Source organism: Canis aureus, chromosome 15 (genome assembly GCF_053574225.1).
Source record: "Canis aureus isolate CA01 chromosome 15, VMU_Caureus_v.1.0, whole genome shotgun sequence".
NCBI lineage: Eukaryota > Metazoa > Chordata > Mammalia > Carnivora > Canidae > Canis > Canis aureus.
In genome coordinates this window covers 45,809,834-45,833,907 of record NC_135625.1, presented here as the reverse complement: position 1 = coordinate 45,833,907, position 24,074 = coordinate 45,809,834, and the positions used below count along the sequence as shown (strand labels likewise).

Genomic DNA, 24,074 nt, shown 5'->3' with positions numbered 1-24,074 from the left:
GCCGGGGTGCCCTGCAGGGAGGTGGCTGCTTTCTGGGGCCTGGAAGGAACCACATGCTGTCCCCTGTGCCCCCCCCCCCCCCCAACGGGCCTTAAGTGTGCAGGGTGCTCGCTCCTCTGCAGGTGACAGGTGATGGCCTTCAGCCAACATGAGTCAGTGTATCCACAGCTGGAGCCTTAGGGCATGGAGATTTGCAGGCCGACAGATGGGCAAGCAGCTTTCCTGATATGAGGACACGGTGGCCCGAGGACCCTCTGTGCACATTACCTGGCCAAGGGCACACACATGGACTCTCACTGGCCACGTGCTCCTGTCCCAGGCCAGACTGACCTCAGCTGGCTGGTTGCTCAATGGGGGGGTGGGGCGCTGCACAGGCTGGGTCCCTGTGATCCTGGGCCTGGTGCTGCAGGTGCCCCACGGATCATGATGTGGGGGCCCTGGAACACACCCTGCGGCTCCACTGGCCCCATGTGTCCCAGCGTCCGTCCCACAGAGCTGAAGAGGAAGTGGCGAGGCATGTGCCCCAGCCGGCCCTGCGGCCAGGACTCCATCTGTCCCACCCTTCCTGCGGAAGGCTGCAGGGCCTGAGCTGGTGGCTTCCACGCGGCCCCTGCCCGCCCCCTTGTACTGGTGTCCCGGCCACCCCCTCGGCAGCCAGCCTCTGGAGGCCTTGGGCTTGGGAGCACCAGCACCATGCACAGGGTGGAGGGGCTGGATGGTGTCTGGGCAGAAGGCCCGACTGTCACACATTGCAGGGCTGGGCCCGGGCCATTGGTGGGCTCACCGTCCTCGCCACTCCCTGCTCCCTTGGGGCTGCTCGGCCCCCCCAGACCCACTCCCCAGGTCTGCTGGCTTCAGGGGAGCCGGGATCGAGGATGTTGCCAAAGTGGGACAGAAGTGCCCAACACACTTGCAGTTTGTTAAGATGATTCTCCATTTAAACAGAAATGACTTTAAGATGATTTTCATCACAAGGAGACTAGGTTTCTGCTCCCCCCAGAAACTGCCTGGTGTCTCAGTCACCCCGATGACCTGGCCCTAGAACCTGGCCCTGGGTCACCCCTCTTGGGGGAGGGGCCCTTATGACATATACCCTGCCGGCCAGCCAGACACCCTCCTTGTCTGTCCTGGGAGTAAGCAGGGGGAGGGCGCCCTGGGGCCAGGGGACACGTGGGGACACCCACAGGGGCGGGTCTTGTTCAGTGTTGTGTCCTGCAGGTGACAGGGCTGCCCCAGTCACCTGCCCAGGGGCTGGGGGCGAGGGCCAGCACTGGGGTCACACAGACAGAAGGCCCAGCCCCAGCTCAGCACTGGCAGCAGGACTAGAAACCCCGTTTCCTTCCATGGTGGCAGGATCCAGGTTCTGGGCCCATGTTGCTCCTCTCAAGCCCCCTGTTCTCTGTGGGAATGGGCCCATCAACCTGGGCAAAGTCAGCCAGCCACAGTGTGACCCCAGTTCCATCGAGGCACACACAGAGACCAGCGCTAGCACGTCACGGCTAACATGCCCCCGGGGAGTCCGTCTGTGAGGCGGTGGCATGCTAGATGACTGAGGTCTCTGTGTGCAGGAAGGACAGGGCGCGGGAGCCCCGGGGGTGCTGCAGGGCACTTTCCGAGCCGTTCCTGGAGATGGAAGAGCTGTGCAGCCGGGAGTCCTGGCCGCAGGGCCGGCTGGGGCACATGCCTCGCCACTTCCTTTTCAGCTCACTCTGCACCTGGGGTGAGGGCAAGGCCACAAGGAAGGGGGGTCAGGTGAACATGGGAGCTTGGGAGCACGGGCTCCCCCCGAGAGAAGCACTCATGCTGGGTGGGCGCTGATGGGCCTCTGGCCGTCTCCTCTCCTCTGGAGAATCTGTGGGCACAGAGGGTGCTGCTCAGCTTGCTCCAGGAGGAGAGGTAACTCAGCAGCAGGACTGGGGGTCTCTCTGGGTCAGGTGGAGAATCGGTTCTAGGTCGCCCACTGGAAGTGGTGAGGGGGGCAGGCTCAGGAAGGGCCTGGACCCAGTGAGCGCACATGCCCAGCTGCACAAAAGCAGGCGTCACAAGGCTGAGGGGCCCCTGCACATGCGACCTGATGAGCTGTGGAAGGGAGCCCGGGGAGCCTGGGGAGAAGGGTCCCATCCGTTCATCCACCCTCCCCTCGGGTCTGTGTGGCCTGGTGTCCGGGGTCAAGGGGCAAGACAGTGACCAGCCAGGGCGGTGGGTCCCTCTCAGCCACCCAGCTGGGGAGCTTGCAGGGGCCGGCCTGTGGGAGGGCCACCCACGCTGCTCCGTGTGGATGGTGCTGGGAGGGACGGCATGGGGCTGCCCCAGCAGGAGACCCGAGCCCCCAGTGGGTGGATGGGGGCACGTGAGGGCATCCCCCATAGGCCAAGGGTCCCCAAGCCCTGACCGAGCACTTACTTCGCTGTTGAGAAAGCAGTACAGGATGGCCACCACCAGGCCCTGCAAGACAGGGGGCGGGGGTCAGGGCCGCGCACCCACTGGGGCAAGAAGGACAGCCCTGTCCATACGTACCTGAAAAGATCCGATGCACAATTCAAACAGGATCTGGTATTTGGAGGAGATGCCGATAGGAAACACAGCAAATACCATGTAGTGAACTCCGAACAGTGGGATAAGCAACAGCGTGGACTTGGTTAGCCTCCTGCCACAAAGGGAAAGTGGTAAGCCTATAGGGTTGGGGCTGCACGCTGGCCCAGGGCCACCCCGGGCTGAACCTGTTTCTCACAAGTTTGAGTAACCCACCCCAACTATGCGCAGAATGTGCCACCTACGCAGCCACCCCCTTGCAAGACATCCCGACGAGGCCAACCAACAGCCACCGTGGTTGAAAGTCTTGGGGGTCTTACTGCCCCGAGTGGAGCATCCTGGGTTTTAACTGTCGGGACAGAGGCACGTTTCACTTTCAGGTCAAAGGAGCAGAGCAGCAGAGGTGCAGCCCTCGAACACGGGCTGTGGGTTCTGTGGAGCTGGGTCACCTGGAGTCACTACCCACCCCGGTCACAACGCAGATCTGCTTGCGGCCTCAGAGGCTTGAAGGTGAACCGCAGAGCCCATGCCCTCCTGCAGCGGCACTCGCCGAGCCGTGGCCCCTCCCCACCCCACCAGTGGACAGTCTCCCTTCTCTAAGCCAGCGCTCCTTAGGGGTCTCCAGCCTCTGCTGGAGCAGGACCCCTGGAGGTCACCGTGGATGACCCCTGTGCCGCCCATCCTTGTGCACAGACTCCATGGGGTTTCCCATGACGCTGCAGCCGCTGTCTGGGAACCCCACTTTGGGAACCAATGCTCTGAGCCGGGGACTCTCACTGCTGCGCGTTAGACGCACCATCCAGAGAGCCTGCAAGACTCCCCTGGGCAGCCTGTGTCTACAGTCCCGTTATCAGGCCAGTACGGCAGGAGTGGCTGGGTGGGCCTAATATCCTCCTGGGTGACCCCACCGCTGCAACATGCTCTGGGTCGGGAGCACTGGGGCCCCTGGGGGGTTGTCAAGAATGAGGATGTCGGCCCCAGGCCAGTTCAGGCCACTCAGTAATGTGGGTGCACGCTGAGCCCCCAAATGAGCATCCAGTTGCCTCCAGTGACCCAGTGGCCTCATCTTGAGGGACCAAGTGAGGGGGCTACACGCCCTCCTCTCCCCACCTTCTCTGGTTAGTTGATAGTCATGAGTTTCTTTACATATTTTTGAGGTACCTGCCCCAAACCTAGCACTCAGAGCCTGGGATGTAAGTTCTAGAAATGTGTCCATTTCTCCTGATTTCTGCCCCACCTAAACAGCACATCCTGTGACGCTCACAAAAACTGGGAAGTCTGCCTCAGGCCATCTGCACAAAGCCTGGAGGCTTGGCCGTTCTGCAGCAGAGCACGAGCTGCCCCCTAACAGAGCTGAATGCTCACCCTGATGAGGTGGCTGCATTTCACGTCTGGGCTCAGCATTAGGCTATGGGCAGGGGGTGGACTGTGCAGGGAGCTGAGCCCTTTGGCTCAGGGTGAGACAGGGGTCTTGGCCTGACTTCCTACATACGCCTGGAGGTGGCTACCCTGCTTGCCTCCAGAGAAGGGTTCCTGCTTGGGGTTGTTACTGTTACAGGTACAGAAAAGACACCAAGGTGCCACCAGAGGCAGCGTCGCAGGCATGCCTGGATTTTTGTCATCCTGGAAAAAGAACAGACCCTATCTTCCCTACTTAATCTTGTTTCTAAAATAAAAGCATGTAGGGGATCCCTGGGTGGCGCAGCGGTTTAGTGCCTGCCTTTGGCCCAGGGCGCGATCCTGGAGACCCGGGATCGAATCCCACATCGGGCTCCTGGTGCATGGAGCCTGCTTCTCCCTCTGCCTGTGTCTCTGCCTCTCTCTCTCTCTCTCTCTCTGTGGGACTATCATAAAATAAAATAAAATAAAATAAAATAAAATAAAATAAAATAAAATAAAATAATAAAAGCATGTATGTAGAAGATCTACATAACGAACACTCCCAAGGAAAAGGTCTGCACAGAAGCTAAGCGACACCAGCCAAACATCAAAACTTGAGTTCGACAAGCCCCTGAGCAGCTGCCCCTGGGCCGCAGGCATGAGTGGGTCCGGGTGCCAGCAGGAGCGCTGCTCAGATGGGGCAACACCACTCTGTCCATGGTAGACCCACACGCCTTCCTTCCTGCAGGGCTGACCTCCATGCACCCCAGGAACAGACCGGGCAGAGGAAGGACGCCATGGGCTTTATGCTCCCAGGGGCACCGGCAGGAGGGTCTGGGCCCCACACCGACAGCTGCCGGTGCCAAACGTCTCCTCCTAACCTTAGAGCTGGTTATTACAGATGAGGACAGTGAGGCGTGGAGTGGTCAGGTCGCACCCCAGGCCTCCTGCTGCTGCGTGAACCCAGCACCAGTCCTGTGCACAGATGGCACCAAGTCCACCCTGGCTGTCCCAGGAGGTAGGGGAAGGACACCCCTGAGTGCGGCCACCACGGCACAGTCAGGTCACCCTCCCAAGTTACCCAGCTCCAGGCAGCCCGGATTCCACACCTGGTCTGTCTGAACCTGCGGCTCCAATTGGCTTAGCCACGCTAAACTGGTTCTACTTTATAACAAAGTTGTGAGCTTCGCTGTCTCTTTCTAAATTCTCAGCCAAGATTCACAGAATCTTTAAGTTCTTTTACAGGGTCTTCAGGGCCCATAAAGTAGCTGGATGATGGTGGGCATGTTCTCTTTCCCACCGGGCAGGTATGATGATAACTATCCTCATGTACTCGTTCAGCCCAAACCTGCCCATTATTATCAAGTACGAAGCCCGGCGTTAGATGCCATGTGGTCCGATGGGGGAGAAAGAATAATGTATAAAATACAAATAATGTGTGGCCAAGGAGAAAAGGTCAGATTACAAAGCAGGGAAGTGAGCCAAATGCTTCAGTCACTAAGCTCACTAGAGGATCTGCCGCTGAAATGCAGGGGGGCTTGGCTGGAAGGATTCCCCACAGGGAGATACAGCCGCATTCCCGTGAAAGCAGTCCTGCGTTTGGGTGTCTGCTGGGTGTGCAGACCCTCATCCACCCTTACTCTGGACTTCTAGGCCGCGGGGGCTAGTGAGGGCAGCTCCCCGATCCGCACACATACTCACTTGTACTGTGACTGGTCGTTGCCGCTGACATCTGGAGATGTCAACTTCTGTAGTAAGATCCGTATGATACTAACGAAGAGGACAAAATTGACCTGCACGAACAGACGGCGTGTTTTTGTGCGACCTCCCCTGCAGGGGCAGGTGCGGCGGGGGGTCTGGAACTCAGCATCCCTGAGTTGTGTCTCCTCGCCTTGGACAGGGTCCAGGCACCCCTGCAACAGGAGCTCGGGGCCCTGCCCACTTGGGTCTGCCCCAGGGTGGGAGCTGGTGGGGTCTCCTGACCACGGCACGTGTCCCATGACCTCAGGTGCAGACACAGGTGTCAGTGAAGTTTCAGATGAGAGATGGACGAGTGATAACATGACTCAATGTAACTTTGTATCTGGGGCCTGCAAGCCCCCTGCAGGTGTCTGCGGGAGGGAGCGCACCTCTGTCCCCTCCCTCTCGCTCCCAGGCCTTCCTCCCAGAGGTGAGAATGAAGGATGAAAGGGGCGGGCCACTGCCTGTGGTTCTTCTCTGGGAAGACAAAGACGGCACAACAGGGAACCCTACTGAGTGCAGGGAGGCAGGCTCCCTCTGTCCCCAAGCGCGCAACCCTGTGGAGGGCTGTGCCTCGATCTGGGATTACTCACTATGATGGATGTCAGAATCGGTGCTCGTATGACCCACCAGGGAACACTGTGATCGTTGGTGTCCCAGCAGCTATGGGAAAGAGAGAAGGAATGTCCCGTCGTCACCCAGATCTGTCCATCAGCCGGGGGCAGCGAGGATGTGCACTGCCTGTGGCCTCATCTGGATGCGGAGCCTCTGAACGCAGCTGGCTCCTCACAGTGCACACGCAACCCCTGGGTGTGTCAATAGACGCCACCCGGAGGCCCATGCGCACTCACACACCCAGATGCCATCCCTCCCCAGCCAGGGACCCTGCTTCACTTCATCCTTCCCGACAGGGACAGGACCTAGTGAGGGACAAGTGAGCTTGAGCAGAGCTCCAGGAAGTGGGGGAAGAGCAAGGCCGCCCCAGCAGCCCCGCACCTTGCAAGGAGTGGCTCGTGCTCACTCTGGCCACCTTCGAAAAATGGGAGTTTATCTCCTGAAAATGCCTCTTTTTTCACCCCAGGATAGTTTGTGTCTGTATCTTTAAGGTTTAAAATGCCTTTGGACGACACGAGGCAGGCCCAGCGACGGCGTCCGGGGTCCAGCATCCGGGCCGCACTGTCGGCATCATTCACTCCACCTCCCCGCTCCAACCCCAGCATGGGCTACTCATGTGGCAGCAGGATGCGGTGTGCTTGGAAGCCGCAGGGTGGCAGGGAGTTGGGTCAGGCCAGCTGGCCCTTGGCCAACCTGGCAGGTACTACGGCGAGTGGGCTTGCGGGCTGAGGCCAGAGGGGTGCCACAGGGTCACAGTGCACAGAAACACCCTGTGTCGCCCTCAGTTACATAAGTCACCGCATCCAGGGTGTCGCCAGGGGTGGGCGAGAGCCCTAACGGGGCAGGGCATTCGTGGTGGGAAAATGGTGCCCGAGGGGCGGGGGCCCAGCTCACGGCAGACAGAAAACAACCCGGTCTGTGCCAGGTGAGAACTGCTTCAGCGGCTGTGCTCTCCCGCATTGCCCCTGTCGCCTCTCCCCGCGGGGCACGTGCATCCTGCTTGGCTCCCTCCAGGGACCAGCTCCCCACTGGGGATGCTGTGCCCCTCTCTTTAGCCCCATCCCAGCTCTGCTGCAGGACGTGGTGCTGTTTCTGTCCTGCGCGTGTGGATCCTCTCCCAATATTCCCGCCCCCAACTGTCGTGAGGCTGGGGTCTTCTTGTGGGAGTGATGTCCACGTGCCACCCTGTAACCGTGTGCTTGGTGGCAGCTGCCAGTGCACATCCTCCTTGTGGGCATGGAGCAGGCTTCTCTCCCGTTCACTCGCTGACTCCAGCTGCAGGGCTGGGTGCTCGCCCTCACCTCACAGGCACTCACCCTGTGTCTTCCAGGGCAATCCTGGCAGCTGTCCACGCGCCAATGCACACGGTGGGGATGCCTGCAGGGAGACAGCGGGTCACCCCCAGCCCCGTGCTTGCTCGCAGGACGCAGCTGCACCCCCTCCCCCGGGCAGCAGGGTGGGCTGTCTGATGGAGGGTTAGGCGGACACGCCTCATAAACATGCGGGACTTTATGCTCAAGCCTCACACGGCAGTGAGGATAAACTGTGTGGAAAGCTGGGACCTCACAGGCCTGCACTGCACACATCTCCGCACACTGTATGCGTTGTTCCTGGAGTGTGGGGGCAGGGCAAGGACGGTGGGGTGTCCTGCACCGCAGATGGGGGCCCTCTGCTTACACCCCCACCCTGCCCTTCAGGGTTCTGCCAAGGGGCAGGTACTAGGACCTCTCCATGGAAGGCCGCCTGCCCTCCCCTTCTGCCCCTCGCCCCTAACCCCCTGCCCTCCCCTCCTGCCTCTCCTGCCCCTGGGCCGTCCTCTCCTGCCCCTCCTGCCCTCCCCTCCTGCCCCCCCTCCTGCCCCTTAGCCTTCTCAACACAGGGTGGCCCCAGGACTGGAGGTGTGGGGCACAGACTCCTGCTCTTACAGTAGGGGGGCATCTCTCACAGGAAGCTCGGGTCCTGGGAAAGCACCTCCTCTCGCGACCCGGAGGGCATCCTGCAGGGGTGGCCCAGGGCGTCTGTGAGCTGAGGGGTTGGCACTTACGGGGTGAGGGGCGGTGGGGTGGTGGATGGGGCGGCGGGCACAGCTGTGGACCGGTTCTTACCCCATCCGATCAGGAGGTAGGCCACAAGGCGACGGCCGGGGGAGAAGATGGCCACGAGGAGGGTGCGCAGGTGCAGCCCCTCCACCAGCAGCCAGTGGAAGTTCGCCACGATGCAGTACTGGAAAAACACCAGGCTCAGCTTGCAGCCCACCTGCAGGTCACAGAGCACACACGGCCGCTCGGGTAGAACCGCCACGCGTGCCTGCACACTGAGCGTGGAGCTGAAGAAGCATGACAGCTCCCCGCCCCGGGGACACTGAGATGGCAGTGCCCGGGCAGACGCACCAGCCGCCCTCGGCAGGATGCGGCGGGATGTGGCAGGAAGCCCACCACCGGGCGCTCTGCCCTGTTCATCCCCACGTCCCTCGTGGGTCCTGCCCCGTCCCCCAGGAGACAAAGATCAGTGTAGGACAGGAGCAGCTGGCAGCCCGTGAGTGGCCAGGCGTCCCAGGAGAGTCCCCACAGGAGAGCCCACCTGGCACATGACACACACATATCTAACCTTCTCAGACCTTCTTCAGACGTACCAGGTACGTCAGCCTCTGGAACAAAAGTGAAATTGAGGCTTCTAACCCGTAAGTTGTGTCCACGTGTTGAAAAGATCCTCGCTTCTCCTCCCCCACAGCTTTGCCGCCCTCCCTTGAAGGAGACCCACGTGCGAGTGGATAGAGGCACCTTGGTACCCGGGGGCGCGTTTTCACGTTTACTCGTGGGTATGTCCGTACAGGCGTGGAAACACAGACACGCGTGCCTATCTCTAGCCACATACTAGGTGTGCACACTTCTCTGTTGTGGGTTTGATGACACACAGCTGACTGTGCCCTGGGGCTGTGCTCGTGCTTAAGGGGACTCACGGCAGCCCGAGCCCACCACCCGCTTGCCACCCCCCCCACTGCCGCCGCCCCACCAGGTGCCAGGTTCCTGCTTCCCAGGTGGGCAAGACTAAGCTCATCCTTCGGGTGCTGCACCGTCACTGTGACTGAGGCCAAGTGCCAGGTGCCCGCGGGCCAGCGGTGGAGCAGGAGCCACTCCAGCGAGCGTCAGGGCCTGGGCACCACTCAATTATGGGAACGGCCCGCAGTGTGGCTGTTACCCGTTGGCTGCTCATTGTCGGGGAGGGAGGGCTCTGTGCCACCTGATGGGGACACTCTGAGGGGCTGTGGTCCATGCCTCTGAGGCCGGCGTGGTGTCGACTGCCCTGACCCCTCTGAAAACCACACAGCAAGGTTCACTGCGGTTCTAACATATACACGCCCTTCGATCCAATGTCATCATGTGTGAGCTCCACCCAACAGAAACAAGAGCAGGCAGAGGGTCCATGTGCAGGATGCTGGTGGGGCCCAGTGCTGCCAGGACGGTCAGTAAGCTGTGTCATGTCCACGCGCCAGACGACTGCCACCCTTCATCCCGACACAACAGCTGGCTCGGGGCTTGCACCCTGGCTGAGTGAGGATGCATGGCACACAGAACGCCTGGTTACGGTGACTGCATCTTCTTGGTACAGCCATGGAAACACCAACCGTGTGCATGTCCACAGCCACTCACAGCCTCTGGGATGTGAGCACAGGATGTCTGGGCCAGGGTGGGCCCTCTGCCAACCTCCCCATCGGGGCCACAGCCTGCGGAACTGTCCCCAGGGCCGCTACCCCCACGGTCTTGGAACTTCCCACCCTGATGCAGCTGCAGTCAGGTCACCAGCCCTGCTTTGGCTGGTGCCCTGCTGACAGTGGCCTCCAGGCAGCCGCCTGGCCTCTCATTTTTCTGGACCAGAACATGCTTTTCCAGGAGTCAGAAAGAAGCAGTGCAGAGGACAAGGATGCCAGTGTGTAGACGGCTGGCAGAGCCAGGGAGCTGGAGGTCTGCTGCCCCGTCTGCTTTATGACCTGGCACGAGACTGTGGCTCTGGGACCCGCTCTCTGAAAGGAACAGGAGGGGCTCTGCCCCCACCTCTGGGCTATCCTCCGTGGGAACCGGTAAGACGCCCAGGCCCTCAGCATCAGGGGTTCCCCTGGTCCCTGGAACACACTTGGTGTCTGCGGGGCTAACGGGCCCTTGTGCACGTGCAGGCCTGGCACCCGCGCCTTCTCCACACAGACTTGGGCACGGCCTCACGTGTGACCTGAGTCCACAGCTGAGCCCTGGAGAGCATGGGGCCCCCACCACACCATGCAAGCCCCAGGCCAGCAGTCCTCCCGGGCCTGGATCCAGACACGGACGATTGAAGCCAGGCGGGCTATGCTCCCACATGTCCACGAGGGCCTCTGTGCATGCATACATCCTGTGGCTGTGTGGGCACATGTCTGCACACATGTACATGTGGACCCCAGTGATTACATGTGCACACGTGCCGATGGGCTTTCTCTCACTCTGCCTCTTCCCAACCATCTGCCGCTCTGACTGACACCACAGGGCAGTGCGCCCAGGACCCTCCAGGATATGCAGATGCTCAGCCTCCAGCCTCAGTCTCTGCCTCTCGTCCCCCCAGCCCCTGGCGCAGCTGGCTGTAGCCAGGTCAGAGCTTGGCTGTTTAGACCCTTCAGCTCCGACTGCAGAGCTCACAGTGGCCACTGTGTATTTCCCGAACTCAGGCTCTCAGGGGTGCCTTGGGAAGCTTGCAGGCAGGTTCTGAGAACCCCCAGTGACCCTGCATGCCATGTGTGCTGGTCCCAGCAGGTCACTGCCTGTGTCCTGGTCCCTGGATCACCAGGAGGAGACACACTGAGCCCAGAGCTCACTTCCCGATAGGTGGGAAGTGGGGGTCGGTGAGAGGTGGCAAGAAGCCTTCTCTCAAAAGGGGACAGCCTCTGTCGAGTTCTTGGCTCCTCCAAATGTCTTGAGAAGCAGGCCCTTGAACCTACTGACCAGCGTCCTAGCTCCTTATGGAAAGAGGAGCACCTCAAAGGTTGCGGTCTGATCTGGAGCCCAAACGCTTGCCCAAGGTCCTGAGGACACTGCAGCTGTTTGCTGAGGCTCAGGAGGACTCAATTGAGTGACCTGCCTATTGGACAGGCGTGACAAGTGCTGTCCTATGTGGACTAAGCATTGGAGGCCCATGAATGCTAAAGACACAGCCAGAGTGACAAACATCTACAGAAATAATCAGCTGGGTTTCCTCCCATCATAGAGCTGGGCTGCAGGGGCTCACTCATGGCACAGGTGATTCACACCCAGCCATCTCTGGAAGCATGTATTGCTCATAAGCTGGGAGATCTGGGGTGAAAACAACGGCATTGTGCATCTCCATCAATGTCAGGATGTTTTAGCCCAGATCAGGCACTGATCACTCAGGGCAATGCCCTCAGGTTGTGCTGGCCCTCCCTGGGACTCAATGCTCACGGCCCACGACCTCCAGTCCCTGGAGGCACCGGTGTCCCCACCCCCATCTCACCTGAGTCCCAGCCTCTGACCCCTCTGCTTTGCTTCTCCGGCCTGGCTCCTTGCCTTTAACCCTGTGCACTGGCCAGGGTGTGAGGTGGGCACACAGACTGAGGGCCAGGGCAGTAAGGACGGGGGTCGTGGGGCTGCAGGTCACACATGCCACTCTGCCCTCAGAGAGAAGACCTGCTCACAGGGACAGCCTTACCCAGGAGGATGGCTGGTCAGGGCAGTGCAGTGTGCCCGAGCTGGAGTACAGAACATCGTCCTTGACCAACACTGAGATGGCTCGGAGGATGAAGGAGAGGAACAGGTTCAGGTGGATATAGTTCCGGGTGCAATGCAGCTTCCTGTGGTGGAGAGAGGAAGGGATGAGGGGTGGGGATGGGAATGCAGGGTGGGGTGCGGGAGGAGGGGGGGAGGGATAAGTAGACTCAGGTTTTGTGAACACTGTAGTAATTGGCTCCAGCCCTTCTCCTGTGTTTAGGGAACCTACTATCCCCACCACACATAGGGGTTTGCGGTTTGCACAGTGACTAGTTTGCAGGTGACCACCCCCCACCACCGTGTTCCTACGTCCTTGGGTGGGAGTCTGGGACCGGGATTTCAGACATTGCCCAAAGCCTCTACAGTTAAATTATTTGTGATTTCAATAATAAAGTACCAGGTTTGCCAGGAACAGGAGTAAATGATCAAATGCAATAAAAATAAAAACCCAGGGAATAGAAAGAGATTCAGATATTGACATTTTAAGACACGGACTCTTATTCAGATTAATATATTCAAAAAATTGGTGAAGAGGCAGAGAATTTTACTGAAGAATGGAATTGACTACAAAAATCGAATGGAAAGTTGAAAACTCAAAAAGAACCCTAAAATTAGCCATCGAAGTGGCCACCTCTGACATTAGATCCGGTAAAAAAGGGTATCACAAAACAGAAAATACATGGGTAGGCTGAGCATAGATGAGGGAAGAGAAGCCGACTCATGGAATGTATAGAAAAGAGCAGGAAATACATGGGGACGGAGTGATGCTTAGCGGCGAGCACAGCATGCGAGAGCAGAGATGCAAGAGGGACAATCGGGTCCTTAGAGACTGAGCTGAAAATGTCTAGAAGCAAATAGACTCTAATCAGAGACTGAAGGAGCACCAACCCCCCAAGAAGGACAAACGGAAAGGAAACCACGCTAAGTGCCCAATAGCATCACTGCTGAAAACCAAACGGATTCTAGCTTCCAAGCTTGTGGGGGGGAAAGCCCCTGTCCTTCAATGAAACGGTGGTGACACGGGCCGCTGACTCCCAAAGAGAAAAATGCCCTTCATTTTTAGTGCGATGAAACATGAAACTGCCAACAAAGACTTCCATATTTTTCAAAACATCCTCAAATGAGGAGAAATTAAGAGGATTTCAGGCGACTGAAAACCACAAGACTTCACTGCCAGCAGGCCTGGGCTGGGGGAGATCCTGCAGGGGGTCTTCAGGCAGCAGGAGGGCCCCGACGGAGACCCGGGGATGGGGAAGGCTCGGGAACGTCAGCACATGGCACCTCCAGGTACGCTCTGCCGCAAATGACAGCTATCACTCCTGGTGGCCTTAAAAGAGGTGTAGGACTAAAATACAAAACAGCAACATCGGGAGCATGACGGGGACCGGGAGGGGGTAAAGGGGCCATCGGAGGTTAAGCCTACAATACAAGGATGTGCCACAATTTTGGGCTGACACCTATGAGCAGAACAGAATGCAGGAGTGACCACATGAAAGGGGGAAATGGTAATAACGAGGAACCATGAGAGCTGCGCGACAGCCCCCCCCATGCCCCAGGCGCAGGCCTCGGGAGGCGGCTCTGGCCCCATGCTGGCATTCCCACTGCTGTTCGCGGGTGGGGGGGTTGGGGGGGTGGGGGGGTGGCTGCACCCACCCACGCCTCCAGCCACCTCTTCTCTCCTCCCGGCTTTGTCCTCAGTCTCCTGCCCATGTCTTGCTCCGAGCGGGGTTGGGGTCTGTCACCGTCCCCCGGACCTGGGCACGACTCCTTTCAGGGAACAAGCCATCACAGCAGGAGTGTTTACTGTTTCCCAGCCGTGCCCACATCACTCGTTGCTCATCATGAAGCCTCCCTTCCTACGCCGGATGATGGGTGGCTGTTCAGAGGAACCCTGCAGAACGTGCTCCTCCATGGAGGCTAGACTAGAACCCAGCTCCCACAGGCTGGGGGGCGGTTGGGGGGGGAGTACGTGAACCTGAGCTCTGCGCGTCCCACACAAAACTAGGCCATGTGGTTGTTACTCACGTCCACGCTGGGGTCTGGACCTGGCCTAAGGGACAAGCTGCTCTGCGTCTGTGTGAAGTAAGAACGTGGTCACCAACTGCTCTCTTAGCCACGGGGCCTTATGGGCATTAAGTGTCCGTGACTGGAAAGGATTGCTTCCTGGGTGGAGTACCCCGGATCACGGATGGGGCTTGGTCTTGGACACAGCAGCACAGCTGACACATGGAGGTGGGAAGGCAGGTGCCTCCGTGGCCATGATGCGGGCAGACCCAAGGCCTGCACACCAGCCCTGTGCACTTTTTTCACTTTTTTCCAGTGACCGTTACACATGGAACAGAGCAGAATGACACCCAAGCAGACGTGTCATTTCGTAGCCAAGTGCCACCGGTAGGTGACGAACGATGTCCATGTATGGAAGATCGGTTGGTACTCATGAAATCACTCGAGCTGCTCTTACAAACCAAAACCCACATTGGCCATGGTTCCAAAATGCCATTGGTCTTGCTCATTAAATACTCTGTGCATCCAATTCTGGGAAAAAAACTGCCGATGCCAAGAATATGGATGGTTCGTATGGGAGAACTGTAATAATAAGTTGAATGTTTTCTAGTTAAAGATACCCTGTGTCTTGGGGCCCCTGGGTGGCTCAGCAGGTGAGCATCTGCCCTTTGCTCAAGTCATGACCCCGGGGTCCTGGGATCGAGTCTCACATCAGGTTCCCTGAAGAGAGCCTACTTCTCCCTCTGCCTATGTCTCTGCCTCTCTCTGTGTGTGTCTCTCATGAATAAATAAAATCTTAAAAAAAAAAAGATACCATGTTCCAGCTTACCTCCCTAAATTTTTTTATCCTCAACAGTTTGAAGATTTAAAAATACATAGAAAAATACAGAAGATACTAGAATAGGTATCACTGTTGCACTAGAGTTTCTGTTCTTTTGAGACCTAGAACCTGATGGACTGTCCCCACATCCCCATGTCCCTCAAAGAGCAGTTCTGCGTTATGGGGACTGCCCCTCTCTTCCTGAGGTTTCCCTCCTGATGGAGCAGAGCTGCCTGGAAACACTTGGTGGGTTTTCAGCCCCTTCAGTCTTTACTTGCTTATGTCCCAGTATGGATCTCCTGACAGGTTATGTTAGTTTCTAAAACATTTCCTTTTGTTACATCGTTGATTTTACCTGATTACTGGCCACCATTTGAAATATATTTGTGTCAAGAGAAATAAGATCCATGGAGACCTAATCCCTGTTAAAGTAAGAGGAACAACATCCAATTTACTGAGTGCTGGAGATTTAGTCCTTATTGTACTGACTGGCTCTTCCCAGACAGAAGCTTTTTTCTGAAACTGGAGCCTCTCCCTCTGCCTCTGCCCAACCAGCTGTGCACGGTGCATGTCATCAGTCACCAAAAACATGGCCCTCCGGTCAGGTGGGTGGGAACTTGAACCTCAGATCAGGAGGAAAACTGGCAAAATCCAGAGGGCATGTGACATACCATGGAACATCCTTACAGCCACACTGTGCGGACCACGAAGGGAAGTGACTGTCCAGATCCCACCATGACTCGGGTACAGGAACCCCCGCCGTCTGACTCCTGCCTTCGGAGTCTTCAACACTTTATAGTGTCTCTCAACACCATTCGAGCTGAGGCCCAGAACGTAGGCTTTCTGAAGGGAAGAGCCTTAATTTCTCTTTCTTCAGTCTCATTGTTAGTGTATAGAAATGCCACTGACTTCTGGGCATTGATTTTGTATCCTGCCACGCTACCGAATTGCTGTATAAGTTCTAGCAATGTTGGAGAGGATGCGGAGAAAAGGGAACCCTCTTACACTGTTGGTGGGAATGTGAACTGGTGCAGCCACTCTGGAAAACTGTGTGGAGGTTCCTCAAACAGTTAAAAATATACCTGCCCTACGACCCAGCAATTGCACTGTTGGGGATTTACCCCAAAGATACAAATGCAATGAAACGCCGGGACACCTGCACCCCAATGTTTCTAGCAGCAATGGCCACGATAGCCAAACTGTGGAAGGAGCCTCGGTGTCCAACGAAAGATGATGGATAAAGAAGATGTGGTTTATGTATACAATGGAATATTACTCAGCTATTAGAAATGACAAATACCCACCATTTGCTTCAACGTGGATGGAACTGGAGGGTATTATGCTGAGTGAAGTAAGTCAGTCGGAGAAGGACAAACATTATATGTTCTCATTCATTTGGGGAATATAAATAATAGTGAAAGGGAATATAAGGGAAGGGAGAAGAAATGTGTGGGAAATATCAGAAAGGGAGACAGAACGTAAAGACTGCTAACTCTGGGAAACGAACTAGGGGTGGTAGAAGGGGAGGAGGGCGGGGGGTGGGAGTGAATGGGTGACGGGCACTGGGTATTATTCTGTATGTTAGTAAATTGAACACCAATAAAAAAAAAAAAAAAATGAAGGGAAGAGCCTCTGTATGTACAAGGGATTTGCATAAGGGCTTAAGGGTTTAGTAAATAACGGTCAAGTTGAAGGCTTACCCAAAGTCGGTATTATCTCTTTATCTATCTATTTATTTACTTTTAAAATATTTTATTTATTTATTCATGAGATACACAGAGAAAGGGAGACAGAGGCAGAGACACAGGCAGAGGGAGAAGCAGGCTCCATGCAGGGAGCCCGACGTGGGACTCGACTCCAGGATCATGCCCTGGGTGGAGGGCGGCACTAAACCGCTGAGCCACCTGGGCTGCCTGGTATTATCTCTTTATATAAGAAATTCAGAGTCTTTAAATAAAAATATGAATATCATCATCATATTTCACACTGGCTGCCCCAAGGGAGGTCTGCTGGCCTCACACGGAGATGGAGGTTGACTGGCCCATGAGGCTCAAAGGCAGTATCTGGTCTCAGACACCAGAATCACTCATTCCTGACACTTACCTGAAGACGCAAAGAATTACGCTTCCCGTTGTAAGGGAGACCAGGGAGGCACTGTAGCCCAGAGTGTAAATGGCCTTCACCAGGATGTAGAAGGTGATCTAGAAAGGAAACAAAACAGCCGTGAGCTCCGGCGGCCGCCGCTATCACACCCAGCTCCCAGCCCGCCCAAGTGCCTCCCTCACCCAGGCACACAGCGGGCGTCGGCCCACCTCTGTCCTGCACCCTCGTCTCATTAAATGCCCACCTTTCTCCTTAGAATTCGTTGTGAATGACTTTGTCTACAGAAGGGAGAGGGATGACCCATGGGATCCCCAAGTCTGCTGTCAGATCAGGATCCTGCTGTGGAAACCGGGGTGCCTCGGGGGGCTTCCCATGATGGAGCCCCAGGAAACAAGACCACTGGTAGTGCAAGCGAGTGTGTCCCAGCCTCCTAGGGCCTGAGAGGAGCAGCCACCCAGGAGACATGCTGCACACGCCGCATTCCTCTCAGCCTGTTCACACCAGCTTAGTGCAAACCCTAGAGAGTGGGTGGTGCCCACGGGGAGGCACCAGGCTGACCCCCCACTCCAGGTCACTGAGCAAATGTGGGTCCAGGCTGTGGTAGGAGGAGCGGCCTGATGAGCCCTTGCTCCTGTGGCCTTGTGGGGTGCAGCAGCCGCAGCGGGTCAGCGGGTCCCTGTGGGCGGATCCGTACCCACCGTCCACCCCAGAGTTGTTCTTTTCCATCAAGGTCATGCCCTTTCGAGGAGAGGGCTCCTTCACCTATTATCCTCAGTATTGCAGGCTTACTGTGGTGATGACATATTTCAGAAGCAAACTACAAAATGTGGGGAAAAAATGAGTTAATATTTAATGAGAAAATGAAGTTAATTGGCTAGCCTCTCAAGTAGTTCCGGCATCAAGGTGAGCAAGAAGCTCCAACAGGCAAGCTCATGTACTAATCTGATTTTAGAAGGTTTTCCTTGTGAGCCCCGCGAGGCACACCAGGATCCCCATTTTAGACGTTAAAGAGGCCGCACCTGCGCTGTCATTCTTTTTAGCTCAAGAGGAGAGGAGTTGGCATCTGGCATTCTGAAAATGTCCTTGAAAACTCTGATTTTGAGTCTGTCCATTTTCTGTGCTCTGCTCCGAGTGAGGGATTACAAATAGGACCCTCCTAGGAGCATCCTGAGCGGTGTTTCTGCATTTCGTCTTGTGATCAGAGCTCATGTTAAATAACTGGAAAATGCAGTATTTCAAAACTATCAAAAGGATAGCAAACAATCTATATGTAACGTGCACGTATCTCACAACACCTAATACGTGCATACATGGAATAGATCCCATACGTGTAATAACCACAGCATCTATGGAATGCCTCCAGCAGTCGCCAGCCGAGGACAGCCGAGCCACCCCAGGAGCCCCCAGACACCCTCACAGGGCACCTGATGGGCAGCCGAGTGGTTCCAGGGTTCCTGCGCGTGGACGCTCATGACTCGTATCACTGCGCAGCCACGTTATTTGTTGTCAAGCTCTGGCCTCACTGAGTGTCTCGTCCCTCTGCCTGATTGTACCACCGCGTCCATCAGTCCCGCTGTGCTCCCTCGTGTGTTTATTTGTGTCCACCTTCAGCCTTTCTCCAGTCACAGTTCTTTTTCTGGTTTAATTTTTTCTGCCGGCGGCACGTTCCCTGGACAGGTTTAATGAGGGCCTATGACTGTGGATCCTGTCGGTCTTTCTGGAATGTCTGTTTCCATTGGGTTTCTGAGTGGACGGTCCTCTTCTCTGCCTTCCCTCCTGCTCTGTGTGAGCCCAGCCCACGGTCCCCGGTCTCCGGCATTAGTGGCCTCACCACATGGTCTGGCCCTGGGTTCCTCTAGTTAAGTGGGACAGTCAGGCTCTCCAAACTGGGGACCGGAGCCTCCCTCGGGCTGTGACCCCTGCGTCCTCTCCTCTCAGGACTGCTGTCAGAGTGACCGCCTGCCCACCAGAGCCGTGCGGTCTCCCACTGTCAGGCCCTGCGGCATCGGCGCTGCGTGTTCAATGCCCACTCTCCCCACTGAGAACCCCGTAACCTGCCGTACCCACGTCAGACTTCCCTGTGTAATGAATCTCCCTGACTTTCATTTTTAGGTCTATTTTTCCCCAGATAAGTTTTGGTTAGAGCATCTTGTTTCGGGTTTACATTTTTAATTTCTACTTTTTTTTTTAATATTTCAAATGCACTTATTTGCATCCTACACCTGCCTCCGTTATCTGAAGTTTTGAGGATGTGACCTGTCATCTGCTGACTTTCACCCAGAGTGGCTTTTCCTTTGTGTGGTTTGTGCATTTGGATACAAGCCTGTCCTTGGAGTTGAGCTACAGGAGTCTGTAAGGTCTTGGCAAGGACGCTTCCTTCCTGGGACACCTGTGCTCGCTCCTGCCAGCTTCCCTGCTGCTTCCAGCTCAGGATGCTCCCTGTGGACTCAGGGATGCCGCGCCACGCGGAGACATAAGTGCAAAACCCCACTTGCAGGAGGGAACGCATGAGGTGACACATTTGTAGATTTTCCTCTGGGAAAGCGAGGGTGGATGAGAGGACATCCCCTGTCCCCTCCAGAGTCAGGCTTCTGGTGCAGCCCTCACGTCCAGCCCTTGCTGCCACCCATGCCGGCAGGCTGCTCACCCCATCTCTTCACGACGATCCAGCCATGATCTGGCTGCCCCTGCTGCCTGGAACCTGGTTCTCAGCTCTTTTATCGAGATTCTTTACTTTCTTAGAATCCCAGCCGTGGGTGTTAAAGCAACACTGTTACACCATATTTAGTATTTTTGAGTACTGGGGATTTTTTTACCTTCAATTTCTTATAGATTTTTATTTCTTGCTGAACACATTTGGTATTACTGGTTAGTTTAATTTATTCTGCTCCACACATTTACTGACAACACTGAGCACAGTGCCTTGGGAGCTGGGGACCTGCACCCACAGGAGGGAACTCAATGTTTTCACCCCCAGACTGTCCCAGGAGAAAATGCACAAGCTGGAAATTGAGATCAGTAGGAATTAAGACATTTTTTCTACATTCACTTAAAAAAAAATGAGAGAGAGAGAGAGAGAGAGAGAGAGAAGAATATCCACATTTCGATTTATATTACTTTGCTTAAAGCTGGTTTAGATTTTATGTATCTCACGTTTTCAGTCATTTAAGAAAGCTTAATTTGGTTCCTTGCAAATTGCCTCCATTAAGGCCGTTGCAAAGCAGAGCAGAGTCCAGCAAGAGCTGGACCTTCAGTGAGAGGCAGCCCTGGGAAAACATCACCAGGACAGAATGCATGACGTCCGCACGACGGCAACTGGGAACGCCAGGACCAACCACAGCCACATAGTTCCATACAGGATGGAGCAGAGGGGAAACTTTCTCACAGCCAGCTTTTAAGAGAAGGAGGCAAATTGCAAGAAAACAATCTGGGGTCTGTGCAGGAGGAAGGAAGAGGGACACCTTCTGGGGATTTTCTGTGCACATCTCATCTCCCACACATCATCACCTATGTGGACAGAACTGAAAAATAAGAATTTCTGTTTAGGAGGTGAGCCCTGTGGAGCTGTGTTTTTCCCTGAGGCAAATGTAAATCTATTTTCATTCCAAGTGGCTAAAGCCAGCTCGTGGCTCTGAGTACTGCAGAGGGTCTACCCAGGGGCCCCTGCCCCAGACTGCCTGCCCCCCTGAGGTCTCCAGCCTCACACCCCTTCCAGAGGGCCCATCCCCATTTGGGGCCTTCAAAGGAAATGCTCGGTTCTGCGTGTCCCCGGGATCCCTGGCCCCGAGGGCTGCACTCCACTGTGCATGATCTCCAGCTGCTCTCAGAGTGATCTCCAGACCCCTACTCACACCCACCTGGACCCAAGGACTGGGCTCCCCCTTGGGAGCCACAAAGGGAGTTCAGCCGATAAGGAGGAAACCATGAATGTTAGAAAGATTGTTCCCAAGAGGACAGAGGGAAAGCTTTGCCCTTTCACTCCAAATCCAGATGAGACAGATGAACACAGTCCTGGGAGCTGGTAAACTGAATTCACCGTATATAAAAAATAGCAAAAGCACAGTTGTATTGCCCACCACATCACAGGGATCAGATATTTGTGGGATGAATGAATGAATGATGGCAATTGGCAGAGAAAAGAGCACAGGTAAGTAGAACAGACACGCATAATCAGACGGATATAAAATCCTGTCCCTCGTGGGACATGATATGTATGATTTTTTTTTAAATTTTTATTTATTTATGATAGTCACACACACACACACACACAGAGAGGCAGAGACACAGGCAGAGGGAGAAGCAGGCTCCATGCACCGGGAGCCCGACGTGGGATTTGATCCCGGATCTCCAGGATCGCGCCCTGGGCCAAAGGCAGGCGCCGAACTGCTGCGCCACCCAGGGATCCCGATATGTATGATTATAAATTGAAAAGAGCAATGAGGGATCCCTGGGTGGCGCAGCGGTTTGGCGCCTGCCTTTGGCCCAGGGCGCGATCCTGGAGACCCGGGATCGAATCCCACGTCGGGCTCCCTGCATGGAGCCTGCTTCTCCCTCTGCCTGTGTCTCTGCCCGTCTCTCTCTCTCTCTGTGACTATCATAAATAAATAAAAATTAAAAAAAAAGAGCAATGAAAGTAATGACTATCCAATATTTTTCTTGCATACACTTCTAAAGAATAAAATTAGAGCTAGAAAAGCAGTAATGCATCTGAAAAATGTAACATGGGAGCGTTTCATAACAAGTGTGTCAAGATTATCATCAGAGGCATAATCACAGCTTCAAATGCCTTTGTTCATAAATACGAAGATAAAGCATCAACTACAGAAGCCAGAAAAATAACAGAACGAGCCAAATAAAGCAAGAAGGGAATAGTGCTGGCAGCACCAGGTGGAATCAGGAGGCAGGCTCCCCGGGAGACAACGGGGCCACAAGTCCGAGTTTTTTTTTGACATCAGTATGAAATGCCCAGAACAGTGAGTACTCTGCAAATGCTTGAGGACATGAGCACCTTGGGAGGCGATCAGGTTAACGACAAGCTTCAGGGCAGTTTTCTTTCGTGCAGGCCGATAGAAGAGATACTTTGCCAAGTATCAGAAGGAGAAAAATAATGAGAAACAAATATCTAAATTGTATTTCACACCCACACTCACATGGTTTAATCAAAGCACTAAAGTCTGTGCTAACAAAGTCAACATTTTAAGGAAATGGATAATATTCTGGGAGTGTAAAAATGATTACAACAGCTTTGAGGAAAACCTAAAAATATCAATAACCAGGGAGGAAGATTTTAATGAGCTGGTGAGATATGATCCATAAAAGTGGCACTGGATCCAGCCGCTCCAACAGGTGAGTTCTTTCCATCTTATCTGAGGCAGCTTGTTCCTGGACATAATCATCCCAGAGTATAATAAGCAAAGAGAAAGCATGACATTCATGAAACCACAGTGAGTCTGGTAGCAAAGCTGGACAATCAACTAAAACAAACAAAAATCATAGAGGAAACACCTCAAGTAACCATGATCCCCTTTGCTCCCGGCAGCCATGGCCACCGCGCTCCTGGTCCAGCCACCCACCTGGCCCTGGGGGGTATCCACCTCCACTGGGGATGGACACGAGCTCCCACCGTGGCCTCTCACCCCTTCCTGGTCCCCAGCATCACTCTCTCTGTCCCTTTCATCCTTCCCCATGTTTTTGTGGGTTTCCATCTTGGCTCAGGCTCTGCACACTCTCTGCCGGGTCTCAGCCACCGCACACGCTGCTGACTCGGGAATCAGAACCCCCAATAGCTCCAGGTGTTCTGTCCCCTGGCCTTCTAGAACTTTCTACGTGTGCATGTCTAGGCATCTCGTGCTCAGCCCTCTTGAAACCCAGTGCATAAGACACCCCTTTATCAGCGGCCCTTGGCCTTACGCGGCCTCCTACAGCCCCTCTCCAACTCGTGACCATCATGTACTGAATGTCACCACTTAGGAGTTCAGGGTCACCTTCGTGTGCCGTCGGCCACACACCATCAAGCAGTCAGTTAGTGAGCCCTACTGTGCAGGGGAGGGTCAGTCCTCCTCTGAGCTTGTTTCTTCCCCACCCAGGAGGCACATGCCCTCTGTGCTCTGTCCATTCCATGGTGGCTCCTGCGCCAGTGGCTGCCGGGCCTGCACACAGCTGAGGACACCAGGTGCCCAGCAGCCACGAAATTAGGATCCACACTGGGGCTCTCCCAGTGTGACCCCTAGACCCCAGAACCGCAGTAACAGTGTCAAGTGCAAACTCTCAGACCCCACCTGTGCCTGCCTGGCCCAGAACCAGGAGCCTGCCATGATTCTGACACGAATCGTTCCAGAACCTCTCTGGTCTACAATGCAGACAGGGTCAAAGTGGCTGGTGAAAATCCTTCCTAGGTCCCTCTGCTGTAATGAGGCACCTGCTGGCTGCTCCCCACCCCTGACCCTCCTGTAACAAGGCGGTTGCATTGTTCGTGGCCTCACTGCTGTCCACATGCTGTCTCTGCATCTCCGACTTTACTCCCCTGCCCACCACTCAGCGTTTTCGTCAGGGGTCCTCCTCCGGGGAGTCGCCCCCACAGGCTCTGTCCTGCTGTCAGCAGGTCACACCCAGTCACACCATGTTGGCTGCAGCTCCAGGAGCACACACGGGCCTCAACCCCTTCTGCTCCCCTGAGGGCTTCTGGGAACCGGGATCATGAAGCTCCACGGTTCTCAACTGTCTCCTCACTATGTTGTCTGATCTTCAAACTGAGGTGGATAAGGAGGCCAGTGTGATGACCTAGCCCAGCAGCCCCAGGGGGAGCAGAAGCAGGACAGCACCACCAGGGCAGGAGGACCTAGGTTGGACCCCAGCACTGGGTCAGGCCTCTATCCTCTGTCTGTAAAGCAGGAAAGACAATGGCAACGCCACTCCCTTTGTTGTAAGGACCCGTACTTAGTGCCCGAGCAGGAAGCTGGATAGCAGAAGGACCTGGGGTCTCATGGAGCATCGGGGCTGAGGCCGCGATGAATGGGGACCTCGTTAAAACTGGCAGGAGACAGGAGTGAAGTGACTGAGCCTGGGGACGCGGTCCCTCTGATGCAGCTGCACCCTGCTTGCATGGTACACACGGACTTCTCCCAGGACAAGGT

The 24,074-nt window shown here is 55.5% G+C and overlaps 1 protein-coding gene across 4 annotated transcripts in view; it reads right to left on the bottom strand.

Annotated features, from left to right (window-relative positions):
* Positions 1-916: 916 nt before the first annotated feature.
* Positions 917-24,074, bottom strand: part of VIPR2 (vasoactive intestinal peptide receptor 2) — a 55,375-nt gene continuing 32,217 nt past the window's right edge. For 3 of the 4 annotated variants that reach the window (XM_077849471.1, XM_077849474.1, XM_077849473.1), the window contains 9 exons: positions 16,942-17,039; positions 11,956-12,097; positions 8,373-8,523; positions 7,584-7,644; positions 6,246-6,315; positions 5,614-5,705; positions 2,518-2,647; positions 2,404-2,445; positions 917-1,715 (listed from right to left, as the gene is read on the bottom strand). In XM_077849471.1, the coding sequence (XP_077705597.1) occupies positions 1,542-1,715; positions 2,404-2,445; positions 2,518-2,647; positions 5,614-5,705; positions 6,246-6,315; positions 7,584-7,644; positions 8,373-8,523; positions 11,956-12,097; positions 16,942-17,039 (960 nt within the window). In that variant the 3' untranslated portion in view covers positions 917-1,541. The remainder of the gene's footprint in view (positions 1,716-2,403; positions 2,446-2,517; positions 2,648-5,613; positions 5,706-6,245; positions 6,316-7,583; positions 7,645-8,372; positions 8,524-11,955; positions 12,098-16,941; positions 17,040-24,074) is intronic. The other variant, XM_077849472.1, reaches the window with a different exon arrangement.